Source organism: Gracilinanus agilis, chromosome 1, assembly GCF_016433145.1.
Source record: "Gracilinanus agilis isolate LMUSP501 chromosome 1, AgileGrace, whole genome shotgun sequence".
NCBI classification, from domain to species: domain Eukaryota; kingdom Metazoa; phylum Chordata; class Mammalia; order Didelphimorphia; family Didelphidae; genus Gracilinanus; species Gracilinanus agilis.
This window is the reverse complement of record NC_058130.1, coordinates 341,454,872-341,474,260: the sequence shown is the minus strand read 5'-3', so window position 1 is coordinate 341,474,260 and position 19,389 is coordinate 341,454,872. Positions and strand designations below refer to the sequence as shown.

The window sequence follows — 19,389 nt, the reverse complement described above, 5'->3', positions numbered from 1 at the left end:
AAATTTAAAAATAGATGTTAAAATTATTTTTACATGTAAAAGAAAACAAAAATTTTCATATTAAAGCAACACATCAGTGGAAATGATATTAAGGAAGAGACATTAGCATCTGCTTTGTTGCTCCTCCCTATGGACCTTGGGACCTTTCCATTTGATTTTCATATGCATTGACTCTCCATTAGAATATGAGTTCCTTGAGAGTGAAATATGAAGATTATTATTGATGTTGTTGTGGAGGATATCATGGTAAAATACTTTGTTGATGTTCACAAAAGTATCTTCCAGCTCTCCTCTTCTAAAGGAAAACCAGGAGTGACTTTTCTTTACCAGGCCAGTATGTAACTTACTTGGAGACTATATTTTTATAAAAAGTCTATTTATTTATATTTAACAAATATGAGTATAAGGATTAGTACCAAGGAAAGCCTTAACACTAAAAGGGAACTATATCCACCCACTTTTCTATGTTTGCCTCACAGCAAACTCTTCTGTTTCTTCACGTTACTCTAAAACTGCTTAGCACTTACTAAAAAACCCAAAAACGCCATCTGACTACAACCTAACTATAATCCTTATTAAAAATAACTTAATATTGTTAAAGATATCTCCAAGTAAACACAGAGGCAGTCAGCCCAGTATGGCAGAGGCTAGTTGACCTGAGGGTAACTCTTAGATGGCCCAGAGTCCAGGCCAAAAAAAAAACCCAACCAAAAAAAAAAACAAGCCTTGATCTTTCTTCTCTCAAAACCATTCTCCAGCAAAGCAGATATGATAGATTCTTCTCCATGATGATTTCTCATGGTGAGGAGGGTAGGAAAACCTCCTCAGATGGTTTAGAGTTCTCTCTCCCCTATATACAGCAAAGAGCAAGCTCTGAGTTGTCTGTCTTCACCAGAAGCCAGAGTCTCTCAGAAGCCCTGACCAACTGTCAGAACTTTGCCTGCTTCCCTCCTTCCAAGTTCTGATCTCACACACAGCACTCTGCCTTGCCTGCAATCTCAGAGACCCCTTTCTCAAATATCTTATCTTAATACTTAATCAATATATTTCCTATTCCTCCATTTCTACAAGAGCAAGAATTGTCTTAATTTTCTATTTGTATACTTAATGCTTAGAACATATTAAGCACTTAACAATACTTCATTCATTCATTCATGACTATTTAAAAAGAAATCTTACCAAGAAAAGATTCTATACCAGGGATCATTCCTAGATCTGCTAGCACCTCATTCAGTGGGTCATTTTTTTCAGGAGCAATTGCAGCTCGGTGGTCTAATAGTAGCTTAAGTTAAAAAAAAAAAACAAAAACAAACATAAGACAAAAGTCACATGAGTTCATTCTTAACCTATAATCCAATTTTTAATACTTTTCCTTTTTTTTTTTTTTTTTGGACATGCTACCTCTATTAAATGGGACAACTAGCATGCATTGGCCCTGAGGTCATGAAGAACCATTTTCAAATCAGACCTCAAACACATACTAGAGCTACTAGCTGTGTAACCCTGGAGCCAAGTCATTTAACTGCGTTTACCTCAGTTTCCTTATATATAAAATGATGTACAGAAGGAGATGGCAAACCACTTTAGTATCTTTGCCAAGAAAACCCAAATGGATTAAAAAAAATGTCAAACATGACTAATGGACTAAACAGTAACAACAACAAAATTTCTATTAAATGTATCTGAGAATTTGAATGTGGAATTCAAGTGATGAGAGTGAAAAGAAAAAAGGAGATCATTTTTCACCTTTCCTTGAGCTCAAAGGAAGACAGCAAAAGAGAAAGCAGGATATAGGAATACATGGTGTTGCTATCAGATCTTATTTATTTTACTTCACAGTTTCCTGATTTAGCCTTTGCATTAGCCCTACAGAACAGATGTTCCATTTTTTCCCTTTGTGAATCTATATAACATGTGATTGAATGAAGTTATTCTCCATCAGGAGGGCTAAAATCATTAGAAACATGGGACCTCAGCAAAGGGAAGAATATTGCCAACTCTCCTGGTACTCTGCATATAAGAGGTACATAATAATGGTTTGCATTCTGAAAGGAAAGAATTATTTGCCTTTAGGATGCACATAAACACAAATGAAATGAGGATTTTATGTTCTATCCCTACTCTGCTGAAGAGTCAGTAGCTGGTACAATGCCTGGCAGATAGGAAATGCTTAATAATGCCTTCTGATTGATTCTAACCTCCAAAGTAGATGATAGATAGATAGATAGATAGATTGATTGATAGATAGATAGATAGATAGACAGACAGACAGATAAATAGGTAGATAGATGGACAGAAGGACTGACTGAGAGATTAATTTTTCAAGACTACAGGATTTTTATTTTATCAGTAAATAACTATAGGAGTATTTGAATACCAGAGTAATGTAGACATAACATAACTATAGGATTAATATGCTGTAATCCGACAAATAGGGTAGAAAGTGTTTGAAAAAAATCTCTTCATGGGGATTCCATTTAAAGCACATTTGTTTCTCAAAAGCAAGGTGGTAACGAACTGAGGTAGTGAATCACTATACTAGTGTGTCTGTATTTGTATACTTCCTTATTGAAAAGAGACCACTTGCAGAATAGTACTCCTCCTGAATTATAATTCCTTCTAACTTCTGCTTTTAGCTTACCACACAATGGAATTCAAACCAATCCCTAAATACGCTTCAAATGATTTTGCTTCTGTACCAAATTCCTATCAAGAAGCAACAGAAAAAAACATTCCAGAGAAAGAAACAATTTACAGATTTTTTTTAGTTTATAAATTATTTTTAAAAATCTTTAAATTAAGAATTAAAAATTTATTGGATTTGGATATTTTTTTCTGCAACAATCTCTTGTGTTTCCTTTAATATACATGTGAACATGCAGGCAGTGAAGATTTTATATTCTACCTCTACTCTGCCGAAGAGTCAATCAATTCCTGGTACAATGTGTAGTACCTACTACCCAGTGCCTGGAATAAACACTTAAATCTTTCTTTTCTCCCTCCCTCCCGTCCTTCCTTCCTTCCTTCCTTCCTTCCTTCCTTCCTTCCTTCCTTCCTTCCCTCCCTGTATATATGTTGCATTCCTCTAGGAGAGAATGAAATTTCCTTGAGGACAAGTACTTGTTTTTATCCATGAATTCCCAGCACATAATACAGTGCGCCTAGCACATAGCAGGGGTTTAGAAATTGTTGAATTGGATCGATGGCAATTTTCCTCATCGTCACACAGCCACTATGTTGGAATCTTTCCATGAAAATAAATAGGCTGTTATCAAAAGGTTAGACAGTCTCCTTTCCTGCATAAGTTAACCCCCTGTTTGTCTACAAATATTCTTTTAGACATTTTATACTACTACATATGTCTTCTGATTTTTAGAGAGTCTTTTAAAAGAGAAGCAAATCCTTTTCATTTGATTTATGCAGCTCACATAGGACTATGGCAATGAACAAAAGAGGAAGGGACCCGTAAAAAACATTTAGAGCCCCCAAAGATTTGTTGGATGTAAATGTATATGGTTTCATGGATTAAGGGGTGTGAGGCATTCTGCTGACCAGAGACAGATATTCAGAGGCAGAATATATGTAGTCTATCCTCTAACCCCCACAAGTTTTAGTTCATTAAAAAAAGAAAAGAAAACGTATCAAGAAAAGGTAGAATAGATCCACTGTGTCCCTTCCTTGTAGATTTCACTCAAATTTTAGTGATGGGAAGGTGAGACTATAGCTGTACCCAAAGATGTTTCTTAATTACCTATGAATTTTTAACTACCCATGCTATATTTGATTCTTAACACAAAGAGTAATCTCATTATCAATCCCAGAAACAAATTTAGGAGGAAATTCTCATTAGGAATAGAAATTTAGTAAATAAATTAGGGTCTATCTTTAGGGTTTATTTTTTAAAAATAAAAAAGATTCCCTCAATTAAAAAAAAATCTCACCAAAGGCAACAATAAAGGGGAAATAACTTCCCATTACAGATATTTACAAATATTTGTGGATAATGATGACATTTATATATCAAGCAGACTGATATAGGTCAGTAGTCATATGCATAAGCAAAAGGTATTTCTCTAAGACAAAGAACAGATTTCCAGTAGGGAATTGGTAATAATAGGGTTAGGATGATCCCTCTACTCTTTATCTCCTAAAGGGAAGAACTCCTCTCCCAGACATAAAATGACAAAGTCCAGAGATTTTTTTCCCCAGGGAAGAGAGGTCAAGGGAGAAAGTTAAAAAGAAGATCTGGTTCCTGGTAATAAGAGAATAAAGGGAGGGAATGATGAAGCAAGGAGAGAAATTCTCCCTTAAGTTACACATTCACAATTTGTATGTAATATATGTATTTAATTAAGTATGTAATATAAATATGTCACTAAATGAGTTTAATTATTTAAGAAATGAAATGTTATAAAGGAAAATGAGCTGGAAAGCTTATGATAAAGAAATTTGTGAGGTGGCTCAATGAATAAAGAACCAGGTCTTGGAGAAAGGAGGTCCTGGGTTCAAATCTGCACTCAGACCCTGGTTAGCTGTGTGGACCTGGGTAAGTCACTTAACCCAAATTACCTAGGCCTTCTCTCTCTTCTGCCTCTGAAACTACATTTAGTATTAATTCTAAGAGAGAAGGTAAGGGTTAAAAAAAAAAAAGCAATTTGGGGAATAAAAATAAAACAACTTGGATTTAGGAATACATAAACACAAAACTTGTTAAAATAACCACCTTCCCTCTGCCCCCCACCCCCTGCCAAATTCTAAAAACTAAGGAGAGCTAGAAAAATATATTGAAGGGAGGCTGGATTGAGGGGCAGGCCTAGAGATGGAAGATCCTGGGTTCAAATTTGATCTCAGATGCTTTCTACCTGTGTGACCCTGGGCAAGCCACTTAATCCTCCTTGCCTAGCCCTTACCCCTCCCCTCTTTTGCCTTGAAACCAATACACAGTATTGACTCTAAGATGGAAGGTAAGGGTTTAATGAACATATTGCTGGTCCAGGTCATTTTTCAAGGTTGATTACCCCTTTTTTACTTACAGAATGAATGTTGATGATCTCTTCTATTGTTATGTATATGGTGGGTTTGCTGACTCTGATTATATCTGTAAATTCATCTACATTAAACTTGTCTTCAGGCTCAGGGACATTGCATGCTTCCTTGAAAAAGTTTCTAATAAAAGAGCAAAAATAGCAAAAGATAAGGCAAAAATTAAGTAGGTGAATATTTTCATCAAAATAATGAGAGGATGTGCCCCTTGGATTTGTCCAAATAATAATCTTCCCCAATATCCCTCTGGGAGGATTTACTATCAGAGCCTCTCTCTCTGGGATATGTCAGGGTACCGCCCCCAAGTTATTCATATTTGCCAACACTATTGGGTTATATAGTAAAGACACCTCTATGCCACTGAAACTCATCTCGAGGGTAACTAGAAAGGTGGGGATTCCTCTGTTGGATCCAGACCTCCAAACAAGAACAAAGAACAGTAGAAACAAAGAACAGTAGAGAACTTTTCGAGGAGGCCAATGGATTTCAGGGTTTATTTGATCAAGAATTCATTTCCTCAAATGAAAACAACAACAGAAAAATCAAGATGGAGGTTTGATTTTGTTACACATTCCAGATAGTTAAGTCAAACACCTAAAGGAATCTTTTACAGAAAAACAGTGGAATGCTTGTCTCACAAAATAAATATATATCCTCTGACATAAAAAATAATGCAACAAAAGGCAATTTGCTGGGCAATGGCCATGTTTCATACTTAAACCTCATATTAATGACTTAAAAATAATAATACTATACCTTTTGTCCTAAATTTTGGTTGAACAAGTCCAGTACGTGATAAAACGATTATTGCTAACTATGTATGCTGTTTTTTAATATATAAAATTGTTCATCATTGTACTACATCATTGTTTACCAAAAAGTGTACTAATATAATTTGAAAACAAAACTATATGGATAATATTAAGGAGTTCCACATGTACAAAGTATAGATATCATAGAAATCATAGTATCTGGATTAGAGTGTCTAGGCCAGTGGTTCCTAAACTTTTTTGGCCTACCGCCCCCTTTCCAGAAAAAATATTACTTAGCCCTCTTGGAAATTAATTTTTAAAAAATTTTAATAGCAATTAATAGGAAAGATAAATGCACCTGTGGCCATCACTACCTCACCTGGATTGCTCCAGCACCCACCAGGGGATGGTAGCTCCCACTTTGGGAATCACCGGTCTAGGCTAACAAAAGGGATGCAACACTGTACTATACATATTGATCCATTTTTCAAATATTTGGTTCTCTCTAGGGATCATTGGTCTCTAGCAGACCTTGGTTCAAATTTTGCTTATGATTCATACTTGGGCTTGTGTCATTGGGCAAGTGACTTGACCTTTGTGACTTTCAGTTAATTACCTAAGTCAAAATTATAGACATATGAACTGTGACAAAGGGAGTTAAAAATCACAGATCCTAGATGTACAGTTTTAGTCCATAAAAACTAAATCTTGGTTAGTTCATGTAAGGAAATCTGTGGATAGCAGCCAGACTTATGTTCTATTTAGACTAAGGACCAACTTTTTGAAGGGTCTAAAACCTCTCTTTCAGGTGGCTCAGAGGATAGAGATTCAGGTCTAGAGGTGGGAGGTCTTGGGGTCAAATCTGGTCTCAGACACTTCCTAGCTGTGTGACCCTGGCCAGGGCATTTAACTCTAGTTGACCAGTTCTTATTGCTCTTCTGCCTTGGAACTGATACTGAGTATTGATTCAAAGATGGAAAGTAAAGGTTTAAAAAAAATAAAAGTTATTTTCCTAGTGTTTTGATGATTCAACATTAGGCATATGAAAGCAAAAGAAAAGTAATGAAGTAAATATGGTTAGCAATCTCCTTTTAAATGTATCATATCATCAGTGTCATACAATTAGAGCTAGAAGAACTCTTGCCAGTCACTGAGTTCAACCTTCTCCTTTTACACCTGAGGAAGTTGAGGCAGAGAAGTGAAGTGATTCACTGCAGGTCATACAACTAGTATGTGTCTGAGGTTGGGGTTTAGACATACAAACTTCAAGTCTAGTGCACTGGCCATTATGACCTGTTGCTTCTTAAATTATTTAAAAAAAATTTCCAAGGTCTTTGGTTAATCTGAATCTAAGATTTGGTTTAACATGACATTCATTAGAATTATAAGGAACATAGTCTATCAGAGAGAATAACTGAGGATTCTTTTTTTTTTTTTAAACCCTTACCTTCTATCTTGGAGTCAATACTGTGTATTGGCTCCAAGGCAGAAGAGTGGTAAGGGTAGGCAATGCGGGTCAAGTGACTTGCCCAGGGTCACACAACTGGGAAGTGTCAGAGGTCATATTTGAATCTAGGACCTCCTGTCTCTAGGTCTGGTTCTTAATCCACTGAGCTACCCAGCTGTCCCCCCCCCCCCCCCCGCATTAACTGAGGATTCTTAGATAAGTCCTGCTCTGTTTCATATAACCTTGTTACTAGAAAGTTCTCTACAAAATCTATTCTGTACATTAATGGGGAATTCCTGATTTGCTATTAGGCAATAAACAGGTATGAATGGGAAAGGGTAGAATCTTTTCCTTAAAAAAAAAAAGACCTGATTCAAGTTTTCCTATTCATTTCTAACCCCTGTATTTGGCAGCAATTGACTCTAAATGAGTGATTATTAAGGTCAATCAGTATCTATGTTAGCTCAGCAAAGGGAGAGAGAGCCCTTGCACAAAACATATATCTAAACTAGATTTATTGAAGGATATTCTTCCTATTCCAACCAACCATATGCTTCCTATTCCAACTAAATTCCAATACTCAGGATGGTTATAGACCATGAATGCTAGAAATCTCCAGGTCTTTGTCAAGTCAACAGGTGTAGGAGAGAAAGAAGACTAGCAGCTCAAAATGATTTTCCTCTTTAGAACAGGAAAAATCTCTTCTCTGTTGTGTGTGTTTCCTTGAGTTTCATGGCAGGGATTGGTAGAGAAGATATTCTCTGTAAGCTTCCAAACCATATTGACCTTTGAGAACTTTGGGCATTAGGAAAGGAAAGGAGAAAAAAGACTGGAGGGAAGAGTCCGACTCACCTTGTAGCTGATTTTGAGCTTGGCCTCACAGATATAGGAGCCTTATATTGGCACCAAGAAACTTTCCCAGAAACCAAGAACCCACTATCCTACAGAGGTACTAATGAGCTCATAAGGGACAATGTGACAAACTAAAGATAAAGATGCCAAAGTTTACTCCTAGCCTAAATTTTTTAATTAACCCAATTCCTGTACCACTATATTCTAAAAGCATAGTATAGGTACAATTAACAGGTTATTTCTCTTAGAATTTTTTGTTCAATTCTCATATATTTTTAAGGTGGAAGGGAAGATGTGGGAATTTGCATTTATTTATTTATTTGTTTGTTTGTTTATTTATTTGTTTATTTATTTATAACAGGAAAATCCATGGAAGAAAATTTGTACAGTAAAGGAAATAGGAAAAAAAAACCTTAAAATGGCAGAGGGAACTTTCAAGGAAATATATTCCACATATCCCTCCTTAAACCTTCATACTGAAGTTTATAATTAACTTATGTTGACCAATATTTTGTAAACTTCATATGACCAAGTCGAAATGGGTGGTTTCCTCAAATGTTAGGCAATGAGGATTAATCAAAGAAAAAATTATTTACAACATAGGGATGTGTTTTTGCCACAGGGGATATATAATAATTTCCCCTTTCCTACATTTCTATAAGTGAAGACCAGAAGCCAACGGAAGGGAATATTTCTGTGTTTGCCTAACGTTTCAAGCTGAAATAAATTAGCAAAATAGAAGTTAAGATTACCAGATATTTAAAGACAACATGAGGGTGAGAGATGCCTCCATCTGCATCTCCAACTGATTCTTTTCTTGTCTGTAATGGACCATTTAACATTATTTGGGATCAGCTCCTCAATAATTAGTTGACACACTTCCTTTATTTTTGTAGAGATGGAGGACTATGGGTGTAGAACATCTCTAGTTGAGCAGCTAGGTAGCACAGTTGAAAGAGTGCTGGGCCTGGAGTCAGGAAGATCTGAATTCAAATCTGGATTCAGGTTGTGTGACCCTTGCTGTGACCCTGGGGGCAAATCATTTAACCTTGTTTGTCTCCATATCTTCATTTGTAAAATGAGTTGGAGAAGGAATGGCAAACACTCCATATCTTTGCTATGAAAACCTCAAATAGCCAAAGGGTTGAACATCACTAAAATGACTAAGCAACAAAAACTGAACAAAATATTCTAGCTCACAAATCCCTGAACTTAACATTCTGAAGGATCAGGACAAAGGGCATTAATTATACAGCACACATAATAATACACACCACAAACTGGATTTTCCCAATACATTAAGCTAAAACAAATAGTTTCCTACAATTGTTTCCTGTAGATGAGACAAGTCCTTCCTGAGTGGGAAATAGTATTATTTAAAAAGAGAACTATATCACATCCATTATTATTGTAAAGAGGAAAGTTTGAAACCCTGAATTTTTCTCAGTAAAGACAGACCTATGTTGATATTAGGAAGATATCAGGAAGAAACACTTAGTGTTTTCCAAGAAAAAATTCAGTTATGATTCATTGTAAATGTTTAACTAAATTACCTTTACAATTCAGAAACTTAATGCAATCTCAAATGAGGGAATATTAAGCCAAATCATTGAGTAAAGTGGTTATTATCCTATCATAATAAAATCAAAGGGATTATTTTACACTTTTCTTCAAGCTAAAATTATGATCTATCACCTAATACTTAAAATTAAAGATCTACTGGACAAAACTTAGCAGTCTCTTCCCTTTTGTTGACTTAGTTATTTAAGAAGATTTTTTAGAACAGAATATGACTTATATCACACCACTAAGAAGGAAAATGCAAAGAAATTATCATTATAACCTATTTTTAAAACACAAAACCACTTTTTTTAGGAGTGGGGTGGGAAGTGGGGAGGGAGATACACTAAAATGGCAATTTTAATGTAACCAACAAGCAAACAAATTAGAAACCCACAAAAATGGGGGGTGTGGAGCCAAGATGGCAGAGAAAAGGCAGGAACTCACCTGATTTCTCCCAAATTTCCTCCAAACAACATTAAAATAATACCCCAAAATGAATTCTGGAGTTGAAGAACCCACAAAAGGTTGGGATGAAAAAATTTTCCTGCTAAAGACAACTTAGAAGGTCAACAGGGAAGGTCTGTCTCACTTTAAGAGTGGCAAGTCAGTAGTAGGTTCTGAGACTCTCTGAATCAGTGGTGATGCTGGTGGCTTCTATAAATCTTAGCCCACAGCTGATTTCTGGTGCTGAGTACAAGATTCTGCTGCACAGCTTATTAGTAATTCTGGGTCACAGTCCTAGGGTCAGGATAAGCATGGATCATGGTCAGGGTTTCAGAGTGGAAAAGTATGCTTGCTTGTGGTTTCTTGCAGACCAGGGCACGGGCCAAGACAGCAGTGGCACAACTCTTCTTAAACCATAACACCTTGGAAGAACTGAAAATTTACAAACCCCAGAACTAGCTTTGACAACAGCAGTACGAAAAACTTGAAACTTAGTTCAGTACCTCCTCCCCAGTAGAAGCAGAATCCAACTTTAGCTTACAATTAAAAACAAATAAATAGGCTAGAAAAATGAGTAAATACAAAAAAGAGTCTATGGCGGTAGCCAAAATACAAGAAGATAATAATGCCAAAACATCTACACATGAAGATTTAAAGAAAAATGTGTATTGGTCTTAGGCCCCAAAAGAATTCTTGGAAAAGCTTCAAAAGGTATTTTTAAAATCAAACAAGAGATGCAGAAGAAAAATCAGGAAAAGTAATGAAAAGTGATGCAAGAAAATTAGCCTTGTATAGGAGGTATAAAAAAATATTGAGGAAAAATAGCACACTGGTAAAAGAGGATTTAAAAAAAAGCAGGATCAGTTACATGAAAAAAAGATGGAAAAAAAACTAAGAAAAGAAATCCTTACAAAGTAGAATTGGCCAAATGGAAAAGGAGGTATAGAAATTCACTGAAGAAAATAATTCCTTGAATATTAGAATTGGGCAAATGGAAACTAATGACTCCATGAGAAATCAAGAAAGTGTAAAACATAATCAAGAGGATGAAAAATGGAAAAAAAAGTAAAATGTCATTGGAAAAAATAGCTTATTTAGAAAATGGATCCATGAGAAATAATTTAAGAAGTTCTGGTCTACCTGAAAGCCATGAACTAAAAAAGAGCCTAGACATCATCTTTCAAGAAATTATCAAGGAAAATTGTCCTGATATCTTAGATCCAGAGGGTAAAATAGAAATTGAAAGAATCCACTGATAATCTCCTGAAAGAGATATGGAAATGAAACCTCCTAGAAATAATATAGCCAAATTTCAGAGCACCTAGGTCAAGGTCAAAATATTACAAGTAGTCAGAAAGAAACAATTCAAATATCATGAGGTCACAGTCAGGATAACACAAGGCTTAGCAGCTCTACATTAAAGGATTAGAGGATTTGGAATATGATATTTTGGAAGGCAAAGGAACCTGGATGACAACAAAAACTCACCTATCTTGCAAAACTAAGTATAATCCTTTAGGGAAAAAATATGAACATTCAATGAAATAAGAGGGCTTTCAAGCATTCCTGATGAATAGACTAAAGCAGAATAGAAAATATGGCTTTTAAATTCAAGATTCAAGGAAATCATAAAAAAGTAAATAGGAAAGAATTCATAAGAGATTCAGTAAAGTTAAACTGTTTACATTTCTACATGGGAAGATGATACTTGTAACTCCTAAGAATTTTATCATAGGGCAGTTCAGAGGAGTATACAAAGACAGAGGTCATGGGTGAGAGTTGACTATGATGGAATGATATCTAAAGAATAAATTAAGGGGTCAAAAAGAAGGATGCACAAGAAGGAGGAAGAGTGAGGTAGAATGGGGTAAATTATCTTACATGTAGCATGAAAGAGCTTTTATAGTGAAGGGAAAGACTGGCTGGGAGTGGGGGAGTGGCAGGCAATGCTTGAACTTTTTTACTCTCCTTGGAATTGACTCAAAGAGGAATAATGTACACACTCAGGTGTGTATAAAAATCTATCTTACCCTGTAGGGAAGTAGGAGGAAAGGGAAACAAGAGACGAGGAGGGAGAATAGAAGGGAGAGGTGATTGGGGAGGCAATCAGGAACAAAACTATTTTGAGGAAGGATGGGGTGAAAGGGGAGGAGAAAGACAGAGAAACAGAAAGAGAGAGAGAGAGAGAGAGAGAGAGAGAGAAAGAGAGAGAGAGAGAGAGAGAGAGAGAGAGAGAGAGAGAGAGAGATGAATAAACAGGAGGAAAATATGATGTAGGGCAATACAAAGTATTCATAACCACGAACAAAAATTTTACAGCGTGTTTCTTTTATAAAGGCATATATATAGAGAAATGAGTCAAACTTACAAAAATATACAAGTAATTTCCCAATATAAATGGTCAAGGGATATAAAAGGCAGTGTTCAGACAAAGAAATCAAAACTGTATGTAGTCATGAAAAAATGCTCTAAATCACTATTGATTAGAGAAATGCAAATTAAAACAACTTTGAGGGACCAACTCCCACTTATCATATTGATTAATATGATAGAAAAGGAAAATGACAAATGTTGGAGGGGATTGATCTGGAGAACAATTTGGAAGTATGCTCAAAGAGCCATAAAACCCTGTATACCCTTTGACCACTATCAGGTCTGTATCCTAAAGAGATAACAAAATAAAAAGGAAAAGGACCTATATGTACACATTATTTATAGTGGCACTTAGTGTGGTGACAAAGAATTGGAAATTAAGGGTATGTCCATCAATTAGGGAATGACTGAGCAAGTTGTGGCCTATGATTGTGATGTAATACTACTTTGCTGTAAGAAATGACAAGCAGGATGCTTTCAGAAAAATCTGGAAAGACAAGGCAAAGTCAGCAGAATTAAGAGAACACTGTACACAGTGACAGCAATTTTGCACAATGATCAACTGTGAATATCTTACTTAATTCTCAATGATATGGTGATCTCAAATAGTTTTGAAGGACCTATGATGAAAAATGCTATCTAACTTTGGTGAAAGAACTGGAGTCAGAATGCAGATTAAATCATAGTTTTTCTTTTAACTTTATTTTTCTTGTTTTTAATTTGTTTTTGAGTTTACTTTCACAATATGACTAATATAGAAAAGTTTCACCTATGTAAAAGAGTTATCTCAAGCGAGGGGGTGTTAGAAGACAGAAAGGGATTTGGAACTCAAACTTTTTTTTTTTTTAATATAAAAATTGTCTTTACTTGTAATTGGAAAAAAAACACACACACGAAAACATCCCTCCAAAGAATATGCTTTTATTTAAGTTCTACTGACAGTTCTTCAGTGCTCAGTATCTGTAAAATACCATTGCCAGACATTGAGGATACATAGAGGTGAGACATAGATCCTGCTCTTAAGGGTATAATCAATAAGGGGAAAATGGATACAAATAAATATAATGTAAAAGGTATAATGTGATTAAGTGCAAAAAATAAATCCTAAGAAAACTGTGCCAAGAAATTTGAGAGACCACTTATATCTGAAGATATCAGGGAAATTTTCATAAAGAAGATGGTTCTAGTTTGGACTTGAATTAAGAAAGGAATTGTGTTGGCAAAGACAGGGAGCCAAGAGTAAAGAATGGCATGGATGTCATCTCATTTGGCTAGAAAAATTTTGGAGTATTTCTGGATAATGGAAGGAAAGAAATAAGCTATGTTAAGTACCTACTATATTATCTCATTTGATTCTTATAACAGTTCTCTGGAAGGGAGGTGTTATTATGCCCATTAAACAGTTAAGGGAATTGGGGCAGACAGAGACCTGTGCAGGATCACTCTACTCGTAAGTATCCAAACTCAGGTTCCCCCATCTCAGTCCCAGTGCTCTATCTACTTGCTACCTAGTTGCTTCTAGAATGAAAATGATAGGTTGGAACTAAATTGTGAAGGACCTTGAATACCAGAATAAAAAGTTCATATATTTATTTCATAGGCAATAGAGTGGTTTTGAAAACAGATGTGACACGATCACTCTTAGGAAGAGAATTCATCTAGTAGTATGAAGGATGGATTTAAAGAGTACTGAAATAGAGATGAGAAGATCTTTTTAATAGCCTTTTATAGTAATCTAGACAAGAATTTATAATCCTTAAATTTGAATGATTTCACTAGAAGGGAAGAGATAGATTAAAGAGAATGAAAAAGTGCCATAATAGAATCTATAGGATTTGGCAAATGGATATATGGAGTGAAGGAAAACCAAGAGATAGATCTAAAGTTATAACATTGGAGGGCAGCTGGGTAGCTCAGTGAATTGAGAGCCAAGCCTAGAGGTCCTAGGTTCAAATCTGGCCTCAGACACTTCCCAGCTGTGTGACCCTGGGCAAGTCACTTAAACCCCATTGCCAGCTCCTACCACTCTTCTGCCCTGGAGCCAGTACACAGTATTGACTCCAAGATGGAAGGTAAGGGTTTAATAAAAAAAAAATAAAGTTATAACATTGGTTGGCTAGTGGTTGCATTAATAGAAAAGTAAGGATGGCAATTTTAGAAGGAAATGTGAGTTCAGCCATATCATCTCCCTGCCTCAGATCTTTCTCCATTCCGTACCATCCACCACTCAGCTATAAAGGTGATCTTTTTCAAATGTAGGTCAAACCATGTTATCCTCCTCCATGAGTTTCAACAGCTACTGATAATCTTCAGGATTAAATATAAAGTCCTCTGTTTAGCCTATAATGCTCTTCATCACCTGGCCCTTTCTATTTTTTTAGTCCTTCTAATATTTTACTTTCACTCACTCTAACATCCAGCTCTAGTAGTTTACTTGCATTTCCTTGAACATTACACTCATCTGTGTATCTTATCTTAGTCCTTGAAATGATCTCTTCTGATTTCTGCCTTTTAGTTTACCTGGTTTTCTCTAAGACTCAGTTCAAACCTCATTTATATCGTATTTAACTTTTACATAACTAGTTAGTTATATGTTATTTTCCTCATTAGAATGTAAACTACTTGAGGGCAGGGACTGTTTTTGCCTTTGTATCTTCAGAATTTAGCATAGAGTTCCCAGTACATATTAAGATTGATGGATTAATCTGAGGTCCCAATAGGACATAGAATTGAAGAGATCTAGTTAATCATTGGTAATCTAGGAGTAGATCTCTGGGGAGAATTTTTAACTATATTGATTTTTAAAAAACCCTTACCTTCTGTCTTAGAATTAATAATGTGTATTGGTTCTTAGGCAGATGAGTGGTAAGGGCTAGACAATAGGGGTTAAGTGACTTGCCCAGGGTCACACAACTAGGAAGTGCCTGACACCAGAATTAAGCCTAGGACCTCCCATCTTGAGGCCTGGCTCTCAATCCACTGAGATACCCAGCTGCCCCTCATCTATGCAGATTTAAGAAGTGATGACTAAAGTCATGGGAATGTGTAAGATCTCAGAGAAGAGATCCATAAGCAGTATAGAGAACCAACAAAGTGGACAAAAAAGGAAGAGATATAGGAGAACATGAAAACCATCTTTGAAAAGAAGTATCAAGGAAGAGAATGTGGTCAGGTATCAAATAACATCAGTGAGGTCAAGACAAAATAAAAGGTATAGATTTAAAGAGAAGGTGGGTCATTTGTGCCCTTAGAGGGAGGAATAAAGTCAGACTTGCATAGAAGAATATATAGTGATTAAGGAGAGGTAGTGAATTTAACTATTCTTATTGGTAGGCATATAGGTAAGATGGTGTCCAAGGGGAATGGGAGCAATGCTTTGAAAGGCAACATAGGGGCAGCTAGGTGACTCAGTGGATACAGAGCCAGGTCAGGGAAATGAAAGCCCTGAGTTCAAATCTCAGACACTCTTTAGTAGTATGACACTGGGCAAGTCACTTAATCCCAATTGCCTAGCTTTTTCTGCCTGGGAACTGGTACTTCATAGGTGAGGATTAGGAAAAAAAGAAAGAAAGGAAGAAAGGAAGGAAGAAGGAAAGAAAGAAAGAAAGAAAGAAAGAAAAGAGAAAGAGAGGAAGAAAGAAAGAAAGAAAAAGGAAGGAAGAAAGGAAGGAAGAAAGGAAGGAAGAAAAAAAAGCAGCACAATATGGTGGGAAGTATACAATATTTCAGGCAAGAAGATTTAAAGATGAATTATTTCTCTACCAATTAACTGATATATGATCTTGGGCAAATCAAATTAAATTTTGGGACTATCAGTTTCTTCATGTCTAAATTGGGAATAATATTTGCATTATCTTATAATTTTGTTGAACGGATCAAATGACAAAGTATATAAAAAATGCTTTGTAATCACATCTACCTTTCTCCCCATCTATCTAAGGAATTATAATTATTGCTATTTGGATGCTTTGATTCCCCTCTCCCCACCAATTTCTGAGTTCATTAAGACTGATTAAAAATAACATCTTTCTTTAATTCTTTTCTTAATTCTCCTCTTTCCTCAAACTGGCAGATGGATAGAAAAGAATCCTAAACCATTATCTGTAGTTTCTTGTTTTCTTATCCATGTTAATGTTTGGTCACTCAAAATGGGCTTGCTTTCCCCACAGAAAAATGTTCTCCCAGAGCCACTGGCTATTCATACCTGAACTTCTTAAATGTCTCTGATACGTAATAATTCAAGGATGAAAGATGATCATATTCTCCTTCAAACATCTTGTCTGAGGCAGCATGCTCTAGGAGTTGGGCCACTGACCCTAAATTTCTCCTTTCGACAGGGTATATTTGATTTCCTGGAATCATGTCAAGGATGCCAAAGCTATCTGGAGTCACAATTGCTGGGTTCATATACTGACAATATAGAAAGTTTCCTATAATCTGCAGAGATGGAAGAAAAATAGATCATTTTGAAAGAGGGAAAACTCAGCTTTAGTTTTTTTTTTTTTTTTTTTGGTGATAAAAACAATTCCAGGGACAGTTAGATGGCTTAGTGGATAGAGAGCCAGGCCTGGAGATGGTAGGTCCTGGGTTCAAATGTGGCCTCAGACACCTCCTAGCTATGTGATCTTGGGCAAGTCACTTAACTCCAGTTGCCTAGCTCTTATCTCTTTTATACCTTGGAATGGTTTACTCAGTGTTGATTTTAAGAGGGAAGGTAAGGGCTTTAAAAAAAGACCATTATAATATTTGGTTACAATTTCTCAAAATTACTCAATTACTCAAGGAAGTAGAACACTTCTCTAAATCTCTTTACAGGCTCTGCTTTTAGGATCTGGATCTTGGATCTCAAGTGGATAAAGCAATGAGCCTGGAGTCAGGACTTAATTCCTAATAAAGTAAAGGATGCTACCAGTTACCAGTTGATAGTGTCTGAGATTTCATTCCTGTGTGTTGACTCCTGGCCTAGAACCCTGTCCAGCAAGGCAGAACATCACCATCTCTGGATCTTTTTGTTTTAAAAGAGTTGCCTAGAGCACTAATGGTTTACTGAACTTATCCATGGTCACAGTCAGTCTGAGTCGAGAGACCTGAAGTCAATATTTCATGGCTCTGAGAACAGGTATTCATTAACTGTACTATGATGTCTCCACTAGGTTGATTATATATATAGAAAGTATGTTTGTTGCTTTTCTCAAAAGAAATCTACAATACTGAATAGTATCCTCTTCAATAAAATATTATATACATATTTCTATAGAAATGTTATCATTTTTATATAAAGAAATTGTTTATATAAGCACAACTAAGAATAAAAAAAAGTCATGAGAAGCAAAATATTCTAAGCACTCATTTACAGACTATATATGCAAATATGTATACATGTAAGTATATATGTGTATATGTATACATGTTATTTGAACAGATTTAAATGTGTATGACAACTTGCAAAAATGGCATCCTATCACTTCTAGTTTATGCCCCCAAAACAAGCTACAAGCTACAATGTGATACCTCTAAAATTAAAAATCTACCTTTAATATCTCCTCTTCTGTTGCATTTGGGAATTTCTCATGGAGGGTAGTCTCCAGAACTTTGGCTACATATCTTATTCCATATCTACATATAAAAGAGATGACAAAAGAAAATTAAAAGAGTAAGAAAAGGGGCAGCTGGGTAGCTCAGTGGAGTGAGAGTCAGGCCTAGAGACAGGAGGACCTAGGTTCAAACCCGGCCTCAGCCACTTCCCAGCTGTGTGACCCTGGGCAAGTCACTTGATCCCCATTGCCCACCCTTACCACTCTTCCACCTATGAGACAATACACCGAAGTACAAGGGTTTAAAACAAACAAACAAAAAAAAAAGAGTAAGAAAAACCTACAGAAATTGTTCTAGGTAAACAAAATAAAGGCATCTTCCTAAAACAAACTAAAATGTGAAAAAAGATGACATGGAATAAGATGCCCCTTTGACTAGTAATTTTATGGTTTTCCTTGAGCCAGGTCATTGAGAAAGTGTTCCTTCCATTGGAAGAAAAAGTGCTATTCATAGAAGTAAGCTAAACATAGTATTAAAATTCCCTAAAATACTAAGTAAAAATAAAATTAATAAAAATTATTTTTTTTTGCTAGAGGATTTTTTGGGAAAGTCTAGGGAACTTTTTAGTATATATTAAGGAAAATTGCTAGATTCATTACTTGTCACTTACGGTATTTGATCAAGGGAAGAAAACATTACGTCCAAGACTTTATCGGTTACTCTTTGAAGGTTCTGAATAGATTCATCCAATTTATTTCTTACTTCATCATGTGCTAAGGCTTGTTCTTTTGTGATATTATATGGCAGCTTGCTGAAAACATTAAAGAAGTTTAAAATAGATAACAGTGGTTCCCTGTCTTCAACCAAAACCCCACAAGCCACTAGAAGTGTTATTCAATTAATGTATTAGTAATACTTGAAAAGTTCCTTCCAAAGTAGAAATTCAGTACCCAATGAACTCTATTTTCTCTAGTAATGCTAATGAAAAAAAAAAGACATTTGTAGAAAGTGGGTTGGGGGAGTAGAATTCAGGCCAGGAGGTACTACTACTTGCCTAGGTTACTTGGCAAGCCTATCAAGATGGGCTTTGGTGGCAACAACAAAAGGACCAACTTATTCCTACCAATGCTATAGCAAAAAATCTTCATAGAAGCATGCCGATTTTTCCCATTATTCAGTGTAGCCACACCAGGAAACAAACTTAGTCTATACGTAATGAGCTTGATTCAAATTTCTCTGAGCCCAGATTTTTAGTAATAGACTCAGCCCTATTTCCTTATTTACCAAGTCTGAAGAATAATGAAGAAAGTGAAGATAATACAGGATTCTTATGTAGAGAAAGTAGTGCTCAAATAAGCTAAGATTCATAACCAACTTTTT

The 19,389-nt window shown here is 35.7% G+C and overlaps 1 protein-coding gene across 1 annotated transcript in view; it reads right to left on the bottom strand.

Annotated features, from left to right (window-relative positions):
• The window catches only part of LOC123236733 (ras GTPase-activating-like protein IQGAP2), a 124,062-nt gene that overhangs the window by 22,289 nt on the left and 82,384 nt on the right, over window positions 1-19,389 (bottom strand). The window contains exons 19-23 of the mRNA XM_044663129.1: window positions 18,680-18,820; window positions 18,006-18,090; window positions 16,679-16,911; window positions 5,034-5,166; window positions 1,180-1,282 (exon numbers count right to left, since the gene is read on the bottom strand). Of these exons, the coding sequence (XP_044519064.1) occupies window positions 1,180-1,282; window positions 5,034-5,166; window positions 16,679-16,911; window positions 18,006-18,090; window positions 18,680-18,820 (695 nt within the window). The remainder of the gene's footprint in view (window positions 1-1,179; window positions 1,283-5,033; window positions 5,167-16,678; window positions 16,912-18,005; window positions 18,091-18,679; window positions 18,821-19,389) is intronic.